Source organism: Sitodiplosis mosellana, unplaced genomic scaffold (genome assembly GCF_009176505.1).
Source record: "Sitodiplosis mosellana isolate CC-2019 unplaced genomic scaffold, AAFC_SMos_1.0 Smas_scaffold_6226, whole genome shotgun sequence".
NCBI classification, from domain to species: Eukaryota; Metazoa; Arthropoda; class Insecta; order Diptera; family Cecidomyiidae; genus Sitodiplosis; species Sitodiplosis mosellana.
In genome coordinates, this window is record NW_022601467.1 from 4,384,852 (window position 1) to 4,401,351 (window position 16,500).

The window sequence follows — 16,500 nt, forward strand, 5'->3', positions numbered from 1 at the left end:
AGAGAGAGAGAGAGAGAGAGAGAGAGAGAGAGAGAGAGAGAGAGAGAAATGGTGAGTGAAAAGAACGAAACCGAATGAAAATGTGTCATTTCCATGCGAATGATGTCAACCTTATACCCACCCGCCGCATTCTATTTGAATGAAATTCCGTGATGTTCTTCTCATTTTTATGACTCAACGACAAAATGCTATTTAATCTGCTCCCCAATTTGTGAACAAATCATTTTTCACAATTCATAACTTTTCACCTTGAACATTTATATTTGATTTGCATTCACTTTTTTCTTCTCTCGTTCTCCTTCTTCTTCTTCTTCTTCTTCTTCTCATCGTTCGTTGGTCCATGGTCCCTTGCCACGTACTTGCTGTCTGTTGTTGTTCTTGTTGGCTTTTCCTTCTCCGTGTTGTTTGTGGGTTTCTGTTTTGTTTTTGTTTTAATAATTTCAAATAGCGGTGGAAGAGCATGACACATGCTCAACACAAAGACCACAATGCCAAATCTCACGTACAAATTCCCAAGAAAAAACTTGGGCATACCTTTGCTCGTTGGTGTTTTTTTTCTTCTCTCCATTGCTACTTTATCTCATCGTCTTGGGTGGAAGCTGTCGCCGTCGTGTTTAAAAATGCTTTACGATATATTTATTCGTTTCATGGCACATTTACGGTCGAGGTGAAGGTAAATGTTTTCTACCCTCTGCCACACACACACACACACACCGTATGCTCTGTATGCTAACGACGACACGAGAAAAAGGAAGAAAGAGACCGAGAGACACAGCGAGAATAGGTCCGTGAAATGAATACATGCAGAGGAAAAATTGTGTCGACGACAACCCCAAGCAAACAGCAAAGCTCATGCATAATGTATTAAAAGATTGCACACCGCAAAATATAAATAATATTTTTCTCCATTGGTTTTTTTTCGGTCTAGTTTTTTTTGTTGCTTTGTTTTCTTTTTCCGACGACGCTCTATTTAATGCTTGTTTCTTTATTGGGGATAAAGCATGACACGCACCAAGGAAAAACAACATCTTCCACCTAATAGGCAAACGGCGCATTAATGCATAAGAAATCATACGAAACAATAAGTTCAGCACACAAATTCCATCTTTCAACGTCTTATTCGTTAGGATACAAGGTGTTATTTAACTTTAGCACATTTCCATCGGCAGCAACGATCACAGTGCGGGAGGCTTACAAATTGAACGATTCAAATAATTGCAAGCAATTTAAGTTCTTGTTACTTTTTATTTATGATAATGAATATGATGACGCACGCGGGAAAATTGAAACGCAGAGATTGCTTTTTTTTCTTTTCATTTCATTCTCGAAAACTCAAGCATCATAGGTCATTGTAATGACCAAAATGTTGAGTATGAATGATTTGAAATAGGTGCTCGATGTTCATTTGAATAATTTCTTGAGAATTCAAATAGGAGCGGACAAATTGTGCACCTTCAATCTTGGTTCAATATGATTATGTGCGTGCAAAAGAGTAATTAAGATTTGAAATTTCTCTTAAAATTAAACTCATCCGTAGGAAAGTCATACACATGACTAAAAAAAAACAAATCTCTGCGCTCATACTATATATATACTCATATATATTGTTTTTTTCACATACTATATTACTCATGCCAATCGATTCATATGATTCATAACATAAGTCAAAATCTTGATTCAGATTTCACACAATCTCCGTTTGATAAACCACCCGTTTTTTTTATGACCTTACTCACACAGCATCTGTGTTCGGTTAGTATTTCATGAAAATTTCAACGAAGCCACAGAAAAGAAGTATTAACTTACAGAAGGACTTTCAACGAAACAATCAAATGTTTGAATCTTACCGAACTTCATTCACATGCTGGCAAATGACAGTGTACAAGCTTTGAATTCGATGGTGTCAAATTATCAACAGATGGCATTGATGCGGTGGCCATTTTTTCTCGGTGAACGTTGACAGAAATTTATCCATTGCGTTGTTTTCATTGTGGTGCTTCATGTTTCTCCGTGTGTATATCATATGACTGTTGGTATGCGTGTGTATGTGTGAGTGTGTTATCTTGACATCTAGTAATTTTCGACTATTTTCGCTGGGCTTGTGTCTTCATGCAATTTTCTCTTCACTTGAAATTGTTCGGGCGAAAAATACACGGCGCAAAACTCCCTCATCACAACTTTATCGTCATTATTTTTTTTTTTATTGTAGTACAAATTTAACGGATGCCACTTAATCGAAATAAGTAAATATTTGTATGTGTTTTAAAATCATAATCCAAAATTGTATGAAAAAGAAAATTGAATCAAACTTCTTTTCCGATTTCAATACGAAAGTGCGTAAAAAAATAGGGGCAAACATGATAACCAACTATTAGATATAGACAATTTGCGATTGATGTTTTTTTTTACCGCATTTGCAAGATGTCGATGCGTTCTATTTTTACGCTATTGAGGTGATTGATTTCGTTGTTTTTTTTGTTCGTTCTTCATTTGTAGATTTGGTAATTTACTGCCGTTGAAGAAATTAAAATCGGGCGCCATGGAATCGTTGCCATCATCTGATGTCGTTCTTGTGCATGGAAATTCTCATCCAGAATTGGCCAATTTAATTGCTGGGTAAGACACATTTTCCGACTGGATTTTTTTTCCTTCATTTTTTCTTCTCTCTTGTGACAATTGTAAACAAACCATAGCAACCAATCATTTTAACCGTATTATCTATATCTGAATTGATAGTTATAAATTATTTTCTTTCCATTTGTTCGTCGATTACATACAGTCGATTGGGTGTAAAAAGTGGCGGCGCATCGGTTTATCACAAAACTAATCGTGAGACAATGGTTGAAATCGGCGATTCGATACGTGGCAAAGATATCTACATCATTCAAACCGGAACAAAGTAATCATAGCAAAATACACTTTATTTTTCGTTAAAATGAAACCTTTACGTTGGTTGTTGTTGTTGTTGTTATTGTGCTTGTGCTAGTTGAAAGCATTTTTTTATCATGCGGTTTTTTGACATTTCTCCACAGAGACGTCAATAACAATATTATGGAGCTTCTTATAATGGCATATGCTTGCAAAACATCATCAGCCAGGTCAATTGTTGGTGTAATTCCATATTTACCCTATTCGAAACAATGCAAAATGCGAAAACGTGGCTGCATCGTGTCCAAATTATTGGCTAAGGTTTGTTTATCATTTGTTTTGTTTGCACTGCAAACAGACGCCGTATTTTATGTGTACGCATACGTGTTTATTCAAAACATTGTTTTTGTTGTTGTAAATACACTTTGTTTTAGATGATGTGCAAATCCGGTTTATCTCACATCATCACCATGGACCTTCATCAAAAGGAAATTCAAGGTTTTTTCGATTGTCCAGTTGACAACTTACGAGCTTCACCATTTTTACTCCAATATATCCAAGAAAGCGTACGTTTACCATATATATATTCTGTTTTTCCTTCTTTCCTACGGTGACATCCAATGTTCAGCTGATATCAAAATGCATTCGTTTTTTCGATCTAGATCCCAGATTATCGTAATTCGGTCATTGTGGCCAGGAATCCAGGTTCCGCAAAGAAAGCCACTTCATATGCTGAACGCTTGCGTTTAGGCATTGCCGTCATTCATGGAGAACAAAAGGAATCAGAAAGTGATGAAATCGATGGACGCTACTCGCCACCAACTCTACCATGGTGCATTAACCAAACAATAAATTCACTATTTTCTTTATTTTAATCATACGATGGTTGATCTTACAGCCGATCACGAACAATGGACGTTTCCGTCGGCGTACCGGTTCATCCAGCCAAGGAGAAACCACCAATCAATGTGGTCGGAGATGTTGGTGGTCGAATTGCAATCATGGTGGTGAGTTGAGACATTGATATTGAATTGGAATTGAAATTTGCCATTTTACGCCTTGGATAATTGAAATTCAGCTTAGACTGAGGTGTTTTTCATACAATTTTATTTTTTAATAAATATTTTCTTTCTTCATTTTTTCTCATGTGGTCGGTACAATTGAACTTAAATTTATTTGCCAATCGATCAACAAGTTGTTCTGATTTTTTAACGGTCGTTCTTTTCTCATCGATAGGATGACATGATTGACGATGTGGCATCATTTGTTGCGGCAGCCGAAGTGTTGAAAGAGCGCGGTGCATACAAGATTTATGTGTTGGCCACACATGGTTTGCTCAGTTCGGATGCACCACGTTTAATTGAAGAATCACCGATCGACGAAGTGGTGGTGACCAACACAGTTCCGCATGAAATTCAGAAGATGCAGTGTCACAAAATCAAAACGGTCGACATATCGGTACTGTTGGCTGAAGCCATTCGTAGAATTCATAACAAGGAATCAATGTCTTACCTATTCAAAAATGTCACACTTGAAGATTAAATCTTCGAATCCCTGTTCCATATATGGACACGAGAAGACAAGAGATACAAAAAAAAAACATTCAGCTTTCTTTTTCGCATCAGAAAAGATACAGATATACAAACACACACACACACACACATACAGAACACATAAACGTGAAATCAAACAATTTGAGCTCATTATATAATTCGGGGAGAGCTCAACCACGGAATGTATGGTAGTCATAATTTAAATCTTCAATTCGAACACAGTTTATGTATATTTTCGGATTTAACAAGTTATTATGAGAGAATATTTCTAAATTCGATTGCAAACAATAGATTTAGATTCTAAACATAGATTGCAAACAATTTGGCATATTTTTTAATTGAATGATGTTTAAACAGTGATTATGTTCAATGCAAAATATCCTTATAAAATACAAATAAAATGCAAAACGTAATTGACTTTTATTTCTAAAATTCAATGTATTGAAACGATTTGACATTCGTTGTGCAAAGAAATAATATTATACCACAGTTAGAGATATTCTGATTAGATTTTTGTCATTATCTTTAGAACAGTATATATAGAATTCGAAAAAGTATTGGATAGAATTGTTTTTGCCAAAAATTCAAAACCCGTCCTACAATCGGTTACATTCCCCTACGAAAGTTTAAATCGTAGACCAATACATATACTCGAGCAATGAATGTTACAAATTCATTAAGCATTTCCTTTTGCGCTGATTTTGAATTTAAATAAATTGATGTTTTAATTAAATACTTTTCTTTAGTATAATGTAACTAAAAATGTTAAAATCAATTCAAATTTTGAAGCGTTCAAAATTTATTTCCAACTACAAATGAAAATGAATTTACGAAATACCGATTTTGATATTGGTCAATTTTAATTAAGATGGCAAAATATGATATGTCTCTCTCCTCGTATCTTAATATATAGAGTGTTTCTACCAGTGAAAACGTTAGTATCCAATCGTATTCCAGAGAAAATCAAACATGAAACACTTCATTTTCACTTTTTGCATTGTGTTGTTGTTTTGTAGGTAAGCAATTCTACATTAAAAATCGTTTGTTTACGTTTTCTATTTAATTATTGGTAAAATTGCCCATTGTCATTCTATTAAATCCAAAGGAATTGTTTCCATTTCTATCAAAATCAGGGGGATTACAGATTGACAGTTAAGCTGCATGATATATACTGAATGAATAGTTCTGCAGTTTGCCGTATATGATATTGTAGGGCAAACTGCGGCGCTAGTGTGCTTGTGTTTCAATCTACAAACCCCCTGATCAAAATATTTTACTTTTCAATTGAATGATCCATACTTTGGGTGCAAATTTTTCTATATATCAATTATAGCTACTGCTATGCAGCCGCACTTGATGGTGGCGATTATATAGAAGGTGACTCTAATCTATGCCGAATTCAGACTAAGGCTAGATCATACCATTCTTTCCCTTGTCAGGATTTGATGGGTTTTGCGCAAAACTTAGGCATGTTTTGTTCTGACTGTATAGAAGTAGCAAAGTGGATTATTGGCATGGTTGGAAAGAACCCGACATCGGTACGCTTGCAAACGTTCTGAGTTATTAGTAATAATCAGTGAATTAATTGAGCTTCTTTCTTTTGTCTTCTTACCATGTAAACGGATTCAATAGGCAAAATGCGGAGAAGTAGCAAGAAAAATATGCAATGCTGCTCCATGGCCCGTAAGCTCTTTTTGCTTAGACAAATATGAGGATATAAAACATAAAATCGTTCCAATCCTGAAAAGAAATGGAACACCAAGAGAACTTTGTACCGCTTTTGATCCTTGCAATCTTGGTTATTGGAGTGTCATCCCAAATTAAATTGCAATTCTCATGTTCCAATGTTTGAGAAGAAAAAAATAAAATAAAAATTGATTGACACCACAGCATCAGCATGTTTTCTGTATCAATAATATAGGAGATCGCAGACGAGACAATCTTATGTGCCAAGAATATATAATCCCTGCAAAGTATTCAAAAAGGATTTGAAGCCTTTCATTTATGGCACTGATTACCGTTCCTTTGCTGATCCAAAAGGTCAACACTGAATGATCGCGATCTTTGATGGTAGTGTATGAGATCTTCACAATGGTTAAAATAAAAGAATATGTCGTTTCACAAGGAAAGTTTCTATGATGAATAACTAGTGAGCAAACTGCACACTAAGAAAAAGCTGGAAGGAAATATTCCAACCCTGCGTTGTAAATGTTGTCATTGCAGACGATTTTGTGAATTGTCCAACCATGGTTGGAATATTGACAGCATTTCCGCACTTGTCAACTTTTTCTCAGTGCATGATTGGTATATTTTTGTGAACTGAGACAAACGAAGTAAGTAGAAAACAAACCAATCCATGAAGATGTTTATATTCGTGCTTGAAATATTCATCATGTATGGTATTGCTGTCCAAACTCTTTTTCAGCGTGGCCTATTTTGTGGCCATGAGATCGAATCAATGGCCACATTTTGAAAAAAAAGGAAGAAAAGATGTGCATAGTTAAAAAACGTTCAGAGCCCAAAATTTTGTTGAGATAATAATATTAAATTAATGCATGTGGAACAAGCGAATGAAGCCTCAAAAACGTATGTGGAACCGAATATACAAAGCAATTTTGGTACAATGTCTTTGAGTATTAAGAAAATTGTAATCGGATAGCAAACGTCTCTATAACTTGTTTCATTTAGCAAACCAATCTCTTCGTTTATCAACCACACAAAATAAAGAAAACAAAGAGGCTGAAACAGCAAAACGTCGGAAAAAAATTCCAAATACAAAATTTGGATATTTTTTTCAGCGTTTTGCTGTTTCGGCCTTTTAGTTGTCTTCATTTTGTTGGGTAGCCCATCAACGAAATATCAAATCCCAAGTGAATGTGATGATGTAAGCATCCCAGATTTTTTTTTCGAAGCGATCCAAGCCGGGCAAATCCGGGTGAATTTCCGAGAAATCCGGGCAATATCCGGGCGATGAGTCTCGAAAATTTCACTCAAAAATCCGGGCGAAATTCAAATTTTTCCCGGGCCGAATCGCTTTAAAGTAAGCGCCAAACGCACAAAAAATGAAAACATAGGAACAGTTTGCCATTTTTTGCCTTTGTGATACCTGGATAGACGTTGGCGTCAAAAGACACGCATAGTACATAAGAGCTAATGCAAAAGTCAATTGATGCGCATAAGTAGCGCCACCTCTAATGATTACGGAGAGTTACCATAAGTCGTATGCAATTGATGTTGAGAAAAAGAAGAAGAAACCGACATTCTATACATTTACATTACAATAATGGCAATCAGTAGAGATGGTGCTCATGTGCCGATCATGTCACTGTTACAACCCTTCGGTTGGCGTATTCTTCATTCCAAATACATGCTCCGCTTTTGCCACCCGGCATTTTCACTTTTTGTTTTTGTTTCTGTTTTAATCCGATCGTGACGACAACCAAATGCAAACTGATATGCATTTGTTCGCGACGTCGATGTACTCATATTGCTAATTGTTTATAGTAATTACACAAACACCAATAAAATATTGAACACAATATCGAAGTCGTCAATCATTTTCTTATGTTTGAAGTGTCAATGAATGAATTTATTTCATTTGAGTACAGAATTTTGAATTTTGATTAAACGGTTTCAAATACTGTTCGGAATAGACTGAGACAATTATCATTTTCGGAAGAAAAAAGAATATTGCATTTATGATTGTGGAAAAATGAGAAAATAATGAAAATTTTTGAAAAACAAGAGCAAATATCGGGACTATTCCTTTGAAATGTCCGGGCGAAATCCGGGTAAATTTGGCAATATCCGGGCATCCGGGCCGGGCGATTTTTGGCCGGGTTTCGCCATGAAAATCCGGGCAAACCCGGATTTATCCGGGCGATCTGGGATGCTTATAGATAATGCCGCATCATTGGTATACAAACAAGATTCGACAATCAACATGATTCATCCAGAGCTTCTGATCCAATCGAAACAAATGTACATGTGAAAAATATCGCCATGAATAAAAAAAATGAGAGCATAATCAGAATTTTATCAAATGTTTATGTAAAAAAAATTACGTAGCAACGAAAATTCAATGAACAAGCTACTGATTTTATTGTCATTGCCACAATGTTGCTCTTCCTTCTGGTTTTGTCTTGCGTATCAAGGAGAAATTTCAAATAGGAATTCCGTGGCCCATGGCTACTAATATTTTTCTTGTGGCAACAAGTGGTCTATTGCGATGAACACTGGTGAGTGCAATAAAATGATTTCCTATGCCTATGAAGTAGACGGAACCAGCATATTGCTTACTGAAACAGCTAAACAAGATGCTAGGTAACTTAGGAGACAAACAAATAGCTAAATTATTATCAATTCCCTTATTCCCTACTGTCCTTACTATTCTAACAGGCACATAGGCACATAGGTGCATAGGCGCATATTCACAGCGGCGTAATTTCTTCTGTACACGAAAACAAATTGTTGAAATATTTCTCTTGAAAACTCGAGAAAAAAAAACCATTAGTCAATATTTTCCAAGAAATGGAACTACAAATTGATAAATTTTTGCTATTCTTGAAGGAATTTTTTCTATTATTAGCATTGCTTTTCACACAAATATGGCTGTTAACATTCCAAAGGAATACGAGTGGGGATTAAGATCATGAGTAGTACATATAAGTCATTACTCAATTGTTTTATTTCAGTTTGAACACAGCCAGACAGAGAAACAACAATAAAAACCAGAATAAAGCATGAAGTCGTTACTTCTGGCACTCGGCCTATCAATAGTTTGCAGTAAGCTGTTGAGATTTTTAAAAACTTCGAAATTCCTAATTGTGTTAATCCATCTCAATTCAGTCACTTTGTCTGCTTATGTTTCATAAGTAACACACTTATCCAGTGATAAAGACGTGAAATTGTTTTATAGAGCACATTTTAAGTAGAGATTAGTATAACTTCAGTCTTACCCTTTTGCAGGTGTGAACTCATCACCAGTAACAAAGTTTGATGTCGACAAAAACCAATTAACGAACAATCATACACCAAATTTTGGAGATGCTGACAAATATTGCCAATTGTGCCTTAATGTGATAAGCGGTTCAGAAAAGATAAATGAATTGCCTGAAGATATGCGGGCACAGGTAAAACATGAAACCATTTTGAGTTCAATCATTTATTGAAAAAAAAAAATTTCATCGACCAAATTGCTTCTTTTAGTTCGCTGTCGACACAGTGAGATATGTATGTTATTTTATTGATGAGTCAGACCTGAAACAGAAATGCCACGATTATGTTAATTCACATGTGGACGACATTCCAAAAGCGCTTCTGATTGATAAAATAACACCATGGGCAATGTGCGTCAATATGACATTGTGCGGATCGAATTCCACTGCAGATGATCTGAGTCAAATCAATATTCCGCTTGAGTTTTCTGAATCAAATCCGGTGAAAAATAATAATGGTGACGATGCCAATGATAAGCCAATCGGAGGCAATCAATGTACATGGGGTCCAGCATATTGGTGTTCATCCAAACAAGCTATGGAAAAATGCAATGTGAGTATGGAAAAAAAACAATTGAAATCATTTGTTATCCGTAAGGATTTTAATTACATTTTTTTTCTCTTGCCAGACATTTGACTATTGTAATAAATGGGCTGTCATCAAAGATTCTACTTTTGGCCAACATAAAATTATTTAAAGTGTTAACCGATCATTTGAAATAAAATTATTAAATACCATTTTCCGTTTTATCTTTATCATTGGTCTAACCAATTTGGTTATAGCTAATTTGAACATTTTGAATGAAATAAAAAAATAAAAAGAGTCTTCGTTCGATTGAATTGTGACGTTGTCTGGGAAATACATTCGACATAGAATTATTTTGTATCATTATATTCGGTAGCAAATTACTGGACAATCTCATATAATAGCTATCCTTGCGAAAATATGAAGAAAAAAAGTTTAGTAACTGTCGGTATCATGTAAGTTTCGATTGAAACTTTCCTTCTACTGTCGCGCGACACACAAGTGCCGGTCCACCGATGCTCCGCAAGGCGAACAAATATAAACCATTGAAGTCGATATATATGCTTAACTTCTGTACGACATTGTTCTAGCGAATTATAAGGCTTGAACGTGGATGAAAAACTCACTTCTCACTTTAGAGCGATGAGATTAGTAATGAATATTAAATATTTATTGAAATGAGCGTAGGAAAATTATTTTTTCTTCATCAAAATTCATATCAATAAATAAGAGATGGGAAAAAAAAGTTTCAAGTAAAAGAGTGAGAAAAAAAAACGAAATTTTATTCGTTAGTTTCGAAGCAAAATATTCGTTGACCAATGAATGTTCACAATACTACGCTGAGACGTGCATAAGTCCTTACTCTTTCTACCACACTCACAAACTCTCGCACACACACTTCGCACACTCTCCGAACATTTGAATATTCTCTGTCGTTAAAATGCTCACGTCACAAACAACAGAAAGCAAATTATACTTAGTAAAAAAAATCAGTCAAACTAATTCCCTGTTCGTTGTTGCAATTGCTCGCATTTTTCTCTTTCAATCGATACCGCATCACAAACTGAAGCATTTTTATGCAAATTGTCCAAATTCGGTTATCTCAGACTCTTCTTTTTGGGGTGCTAGTCAAAAGAAAAAAGTCCCCATGAGTGGGTAAGTACAAACGGTCAAGTAGTGAGTACAAACGGTCGGAACGGGGGAAGGCCATCGATGTGACTCACACATACGCGTGCCAATGCTGTTTCAAAACATAAACAAGATGAATCTTTGCACTCTAGAGGAAACGAACAGAGATTAAGTATCTTCAGACATGCATATATAAGCAGCCGTTTGTTTCGTTATGCTTTAGTGTGTTGACAGATTCGAGAGAAGAAAGCAGAACATTAGCGAAACATGAGATCGTTGCTGTTTGCATTTGTTGTGTTTGTGGTTTGCAGTACGTTACAGTTGAAATTTCCATTTAACTCGTTTTTATATCTATTCGATTTTTGTGGTAATTTTGTAAATCCATCCCATAGGACAGAAAAATACAAAAGTTGAAAGAATTTAGAATTTAAAATTGTTTTGCATGAATGAAATAGTGTTCAACATAGCTCCATTTATTTATTTATTCCAGGAGTTGAAGCGTCGCCGATAGCTCAAACTAAATTAAAACTAAAATGTTCCCAAGGTCAGGAATATTGGTGTCAAAGCATAACGTAAGTACAGTTTTTACGAAACATTTATGCAAAATAGTCGCGATAAAAAAAAGTGAAACATTTTTCAAGTTATCAGTGAATTTCGCACATTGTACTCTGTAACTATTTATCGGCTAACTGTTGTTGTTGTGCCAGGTATAAAAATGAAAAACTTATACTTGACAATTACTGAGGCTTTTTTTGCGCTCTTAACACACTTTTTTTTCTTCAAATCATAAACGGATCACATATGTTGAACTACGATCGCAGCGCATTGACTAAGAAATCGTTGTTGATTTCATTTGTTTTCATCATTTCAACGGCCATATATTTGTTGACACATTGATTCGTTCCGTAACAATATGTGCATTGGCGCATACGCAATTTCTTTCTTCTAAACACTTCATGCTATCGGAGTGATCGTTCTTGATTGTTGTTTATGCCACTGCCTTATAATAAACCTATTGTGCGATAAATACAAAACCATACTTGAACATCTGCGTTCATTTATCGGTCGTTTGAAGTGTTTCGTATGTTGCTTTGTGATAAATACGACGATATTGTTGGTTAGCAAATGAGGCAAACGAGCAAAATGCATGTATTTTATATAAATAATCATTTTAATGAATTTATCACACAATTCTCTCGTTTTTTTCTTGTCAAATTTTATTTCAGAATTGCGAAATCGTGCAACGCCGTAGAACATTGTAATCAAATGGTTTGGAATGTACGGCAAACAAAGTTCGATAATGATAAAAAGCAATGTAAGATTTGTTTCGAATTGGTGCAAATTGTACGCGAACAGTTGAAAAGCGATTCAAGTACAGAACATTTAAAGAATTTTCTAAAGACCACATGTGAATCTATTCGCTTTGAGAATGTTAAAGAAGCATGTTACATGCATGTTGATATCTTTATACCGCAATTATCACGTACTTTGTATGCATACCTAGATCCGGAAACCGAATGTGGCGCCGATTGTAACCCATCGGAAGATATTGTGCTCACCAAACCCATCGGTCACATTGGAATTATTCAGTTGATGCGTGATAATGAATTCATCCCACAAATCGATTCTATTGATACGGAAATGGTAGACATCCCATGCGCGCTCTGTACAGAACTATTCACCAATGTGAAGTATGGCAATCTATTCGAGAAAAGCAAACACGGATTTAATCAACTTACCTTTTTATAATTACAGAAAATCCATAAACAAAACTAGTAAAGCTGAATTCAAAAATATACTCAAAGGCCTGTGCAAAAATGTGCAAGTGGGGAAGACGGAATGTTTGGATTGGTTCGATAAGCATTCCGATGAAATTTATAATATTTTAAACAAATTGGAACCAGAAAGTGCATGTTTGCAAATTGGACTCTGCCCGAAGAAAATGCAACAATCAATTGACTCAGACGAAGAAATTGCGATCGGATATTGGAACGAATATCAATCGGAATTCGATGACGAACTTTTTGAGATCAATGCAGTTCCATTGAATCAGGATAACGATTCAGAGAACGGACTATCTTCGATCGAGTGCTCACTGTGTGAAAAAGTGATGGACAAAGTTCAAAAGGAAATTGGACGAGATAAATCAAGAGTATGATCGCATCATGAGAAAAATTTCATGAGCTTATTTTACTTTTATTTTATGACTTCATTTCTTAAGTCCTCCTTTTGTCATGATTTTCGCAGGAACATATTAAAGATGCTTTAAGCCATGCATGCCATATTGTACACGAAAAAAAGTTTCGGAAGAAATGCGAGAAATTCATCGAAAAGGATGGTGATAAAATTATTGACGCGATTATTAAGGGCGAAGCATCGAAACTTATCTGCAGCGCTATCGGACTTTGCCTTGCCGAGAAACAAGAACAAAATGAAATTCGTAAGTATTGCAAAACACACAACATTTTCCGTTGGTTTTAAATTAATCCGATTAATTCGTTTTCCTCTAGAAATGTCGCCTATGGAGTGTCTTGAGTGCCAGCACATATTGAAAGGTGTTGAAGCAAAAGTGGGAAATGACCGATCAAAGGTAGGTTCTCATTTAATTCGCTTTTCCAATTCAATTTGCTATTGATTATTCAGCTCATAAAATCCAAACGTTTTTCTTCCCTCCACACAGGAACATGTTGAGGCTGTTCTGCAGGAACAATGTGGGTCAATTACCAATGACGATTTGAAAAAGAAATGTTTCGCTTTTGTTCAAGATCATAACGATTATATTGTGAATGCGCTCATGAATAATCAGCCTCCGAAGCAAATTTGCAAGAGCTTGAAATTTTGCGCGTCAAGCCCCACCGAACAAATCGTTAGTCAAATGATGAAAAAGTACTCCGACACACCACAATGTGTTGTGTGTCAAATGATTGCTGTGAATCTTGATGATTTGTTGAGGGAGAACAGTACAATCGAACAGATCGATCATGCCATTCACACCGTCTGTAAATATGTGCCAAAGAAGTACTCTGCCAAATGTGAGGATTTCGTTGAAAACTATGCCGAATTGGCGATAAGTTACCTCTTGTCTGCTTCACCGAAAGAACTATGCTTGGGCTTGAACTTCTGCCGTGCCGATGTAAAAAAAGACACAAGCCACCGTGATATTCTTGAATGCGGTGTATGTAGTGCCGTGGTCGATGCACTAGCTACGGTTTATTCGCATGATGGGTCCAAGGAAATGGATGTCGTTTCTGAAACAACATGCAATTTAATTCCGTTGAAACACCAAAAAGAGGTAGGTTGGATTTTGAAAAAATATTTATGTTGAAAAAAGAAATAAAAAACCAGTTGTTTTATCCGTTTTCAATTATGAAACAATTTATTCCCATATTGCAGTGCATTGAACTTATGGATGTCTACGGAGTGAGTCTTTCAATCCTTCTAAATAGATCCGAAAAACAGTCAGAAGTGTGTGAAAAAATTGGAAAATGCTTTGTGGACGGAGACGACAGAGTATTCCATGAAATTAAAGAAGGTAGGCTTTTATGATCAATTATCAAGCTTGGAGATTTTTTTTCGGTTTTGTTGGCTTGACGACATTAATCTTCAATTGATTTTTTGTGTTGGTATTTAGCTTTTTCTAATACTGAAAATGACGTGAACTCTGACCAGTTCAATGGAGAGGATGAAATAAACCAATCAAGTGATCTCAACGAAGTGAGTGATATTTTCAATTTTGACGATTTGACAACAAATAATTCTGATGAGGGCTCGAAGGCTAGCCGATTGTTGGGTGCAAAAGGGTGTACACTTGGACCAAGCTATTGGTGTTCGTCCAAGAAAACGATGGAAGAGTGTAATGTAAGTTTGATACATAATAATAGAGTCCATTCAGAGGTGTTAATTGGTTTTCAAATCTTTTCAGGCTCATGTCTTCTGTAAGGAATACGCAGTGCTGTTTCTCTTTTAATTTGATGGAGAAATTCAAATTACTCACCAAACGGAGGTTTCGTTTTTGATATTTACCATATTTTCCACTTTTTTAAATGCGAATTGAAGAATTATGCTATTGAAACTAAAAAACCGTTGAGACATATTAATGAATAAAAAATGATTAAAATACACACAAAATATCTCTACACATAGTTCTGCTACAATAGAACACATAGAACTTCATTCGCTATGCGTTCGCAGATAGATTTTGCATATGTCTTACTTATAGTTATAATAGTATTGCATAGAGTTTGCAAAATGTGTATGCGAACGATTAGCAAATGAAACGCTATGTGCTAATCCGTAGTCAATGTGTGTAAATGTTTGATTGAACGGCTTTCAGAAGTGCCCAAGTCTGGTTGAAGAGACATTTGACATCGATCAAGTCGTGCTGGAATTATTGGCATGCACCCAAATAATTTTATATATGCTAACGATTAGATCATTGATTAAACTTAATGAGATATATTTTATGTCCGCCATACGCAAATTGCATTCTGCCACTTTCACTGCATATACTTCGACTGTTTTTTATTTTGTATTTCATAATCTTCGTCCGTATGCGAACGAGATTTTTTTCAATTCCGTACATTTCAAGCGTGTGTTGGATTCATTAACTGATTAGTTAATGATACAGTAAAACCTGTCAATAACGGAACCTGGGAATAGTGGAAATCGTGTCAATAGTGGAAAAAAAATTTGGCCGTTGAGCTCTCCCATACAAATTGACCTGTTAATAACGGAAAACCGAAACTCCGAATAGTGGAAAAAAATTCTTGGCGAAATTTTTTTTTCGTTCTTTTGTGTCTTTTCCATTTAAAACTATATTTTTTTCCTTTATCAAAACCAATGATCATCATAAAAATCCTGCAGTACAATGTACATTACATTGATTTCAGTATCATGCCATCACTTTCGTCTGCCAAAATCATTGCTTATTGCCTGCAATTAAATTTTTGACGTTCCCAATAAAAACACATCCACTCGATTGGCGCGTGCAATTCAGTATATTTACAGTAAGTTTGGAATCATTTCGTGAAATGCAGAATCGCTGCCATTTTGGCAGTGCAAAAAATAAGTATAATTTACTTTCTCATTTTGAGTCACTGTTTAGACTGCTTGATTTTTTTAAATAATAATGTTTGTCATTCACTGTTTTTTTTCATTTTTCGTTCTTTCCTTCATTCATTTATTAAAAAACACTTTTATTTCAGTATTTCCTTCTCACGATTATTATATCACTTGATTTGATCATTAAACACCCATAAAAATGCATGCTTTGGTTTTTTTTGTTTCTTTTTACCCTCAATAATGGAAAATCATGTTGGTTCGACTCAAAAACCTGTCAATAATGGAACCTTTGAATAGTGGAATTCTTGTCAATTGTGGAAAAAATATTTTCCCCATGGGATTCCGTTTTTGACAAGTTTTACTGTAC

General features: G+C 35.3%; 3 protein-coding genes across 5 annotated transcripts; all 3 read left to right on the plus strand.

Annotated features, from left to right (window-relative positions):
* The first annotated feature begins 1,991 nt into the window (after positions 1-1,991).
* LOC129578066 (phosphoribosyl pyrophosphate synthase-associated protein 2) lies at positions 1,992-4,829 on the plus strand. Its single transcript, XM_055466141.1, has 8 exons — positions 1,992-2,243; positions 2,497-2,616; positions 2,780-2,899; positions 3,033-3,189; positions 3,303-3,434; positions 3,531-3,700; positions 3,767-3,875; positions 4,105-4,829. The coding sequence occupies exons 1-8, from the start codon at positions 2,224-2,226 to the stop codon at positions 4,408-4,410; spliced, it is 1,134 nt and encodes a 377-aa protein (XP_055322116.1). The 5' UTR covers positions 1,992-2,223; the 3' UTR covers positions 4,411-4,829.
* Positions 4,830-9,048: 4,219 nt separating this feature from the next.
* LOC129578323 (uncharacterized) lies at positions 9,049-10,226 on the plus strand. The gene is made up of 4 exons (XM_055466672.1): positions 9,049-9,206; positions 9,390-9,553; positions 9,630-9,971; positions 10,048-10,226. The coding sequence occupies exons 1-4, from the start codon at positions 9,164-9,166 to the stop codon at positions 10,114-10,116; spliced, it is 618 nt and encodes a 205-aa protein (XP_055322647.1). The 5' UTR covers positions 9,049-9,163; the 3' UTR covers positions 10,117-10,226.
* A 1,020-nt stretch (positions 10,227-11,246) lies between these two features.
* On the plus strand, positions 11,247-15,200 carry LOC129579172 (prosaposin-like). 3 transcript variants are annotated; one of them, XM_055468909.1, is made up of 12 exons: positions 11,318-11,439; positions 11,563-11,644; positions 12,299-12,387; positions 12,577-12,763; positions 12,828-13,224; positions 13,320-13,512; positions 13,583-13,662; positions 13,753-14,364; positions 14,466-14,604; positions 14,704-14,786; positions 14,847-14,930; positions 14,995-15,200. In XM_055468909.1, exons 1-12 carry the CDS (start codon positions 11,340-11,342, stop codon positions 15,037-15,039), a joined length of 2,091 nt encoding a protein of 696 aa, XP_055324884.1. In that variant the 5' UTR covers positions 11,318-11,339; the 3' UTR covers positions 15,040-15,200. The 3 variants fall into 3 exon arrangements, with proteins under 3 accessions (XP_055324883.1, XP_055324882.1, XP_055324884.1); XM_055468908.1 differs by having other exon boundaries at positions 11,247-11,382; positions 14,704-14,930; XM_055468907.1 differs by having other exon boundaries at positions 11,299-11,439; positions 14,704-14,930.
* The last annotated feature ends 1,300 nt before the right edge of the window (positions 15,201-16,500 follow it).

What these genes read in the sequence shown, in the direction of transcription:
- LOC129578066 (XM_055466141.1), top strand. Translation starts at nt 2,224, where the DNA reads ATGCCACTTAATCGAAATAA. An exon ending in ATGCCACTTAATCGAAATAA is followed by an intron (nt 2,244 to 2,496) that starts GTAAATATTTGT and finishes CTTCATTTGTAG; the next exon opens with ATTTGGTAATTTACTGCCGT. An exon ending in TCGCCACCAACTCTACCATG is followed by an intron (nt 3,701 to 3,766) that starts GTGCATTAACCA and finishes TTGATCTTACAG; the next exon opens with CCGATCACGAACAATGGACG.
- LOC129578323 (XM_055466672.1), top strand. Translation starts at nt 9,164, where the DNA reads ATGAAGTCGTTACTTCTGGCACTCGGCCTATCAATAGTTTGCA. An exon ending in CGGCCTATCAATAGTTTGCA is followed by an intron (nt 9,207 to 9,389) that starts GTAAGCTGTTGA and finishes ACCCTTTTGCAG; the next exon opens with GTGTGAACTCATCACCAGTA. An exon ending in CTGAAGATATGCGGGCACAG is followed by an intron (nt 9,554 to 9,629) that starts GTAAAACATGAA and finishes TGCTTCTTTTAG; the next exon opens with TTCGCTGTCGACACAGTGAG.
- LOC129579172 (XM_055468907.1), top strand. Translation starts at nt 11,340, where the DNA reads ATGAGATCGTTGCTGTTTGCATTTGTTGTGTTTGTGGTTTGCAGTACG. An exon ending in ACAAGAACAAAATGAAATTC is followed by an intron (nt 13,513 to 13,582) that starts GTAAGTATTGCA and finishes GTTTTCCTCTAG; the next exon opens with AAATGTCGCCTATGGAGTGT. An exon ending in AAACGATGGAAGAGTGTAAT is followed by an intron (nt 14,931 to 14,994) that starts GTAAGTTTGATA and finishes AAATCTTTTCAG; the next exon opens with GCTCATGTCTTCTGTAAGGA.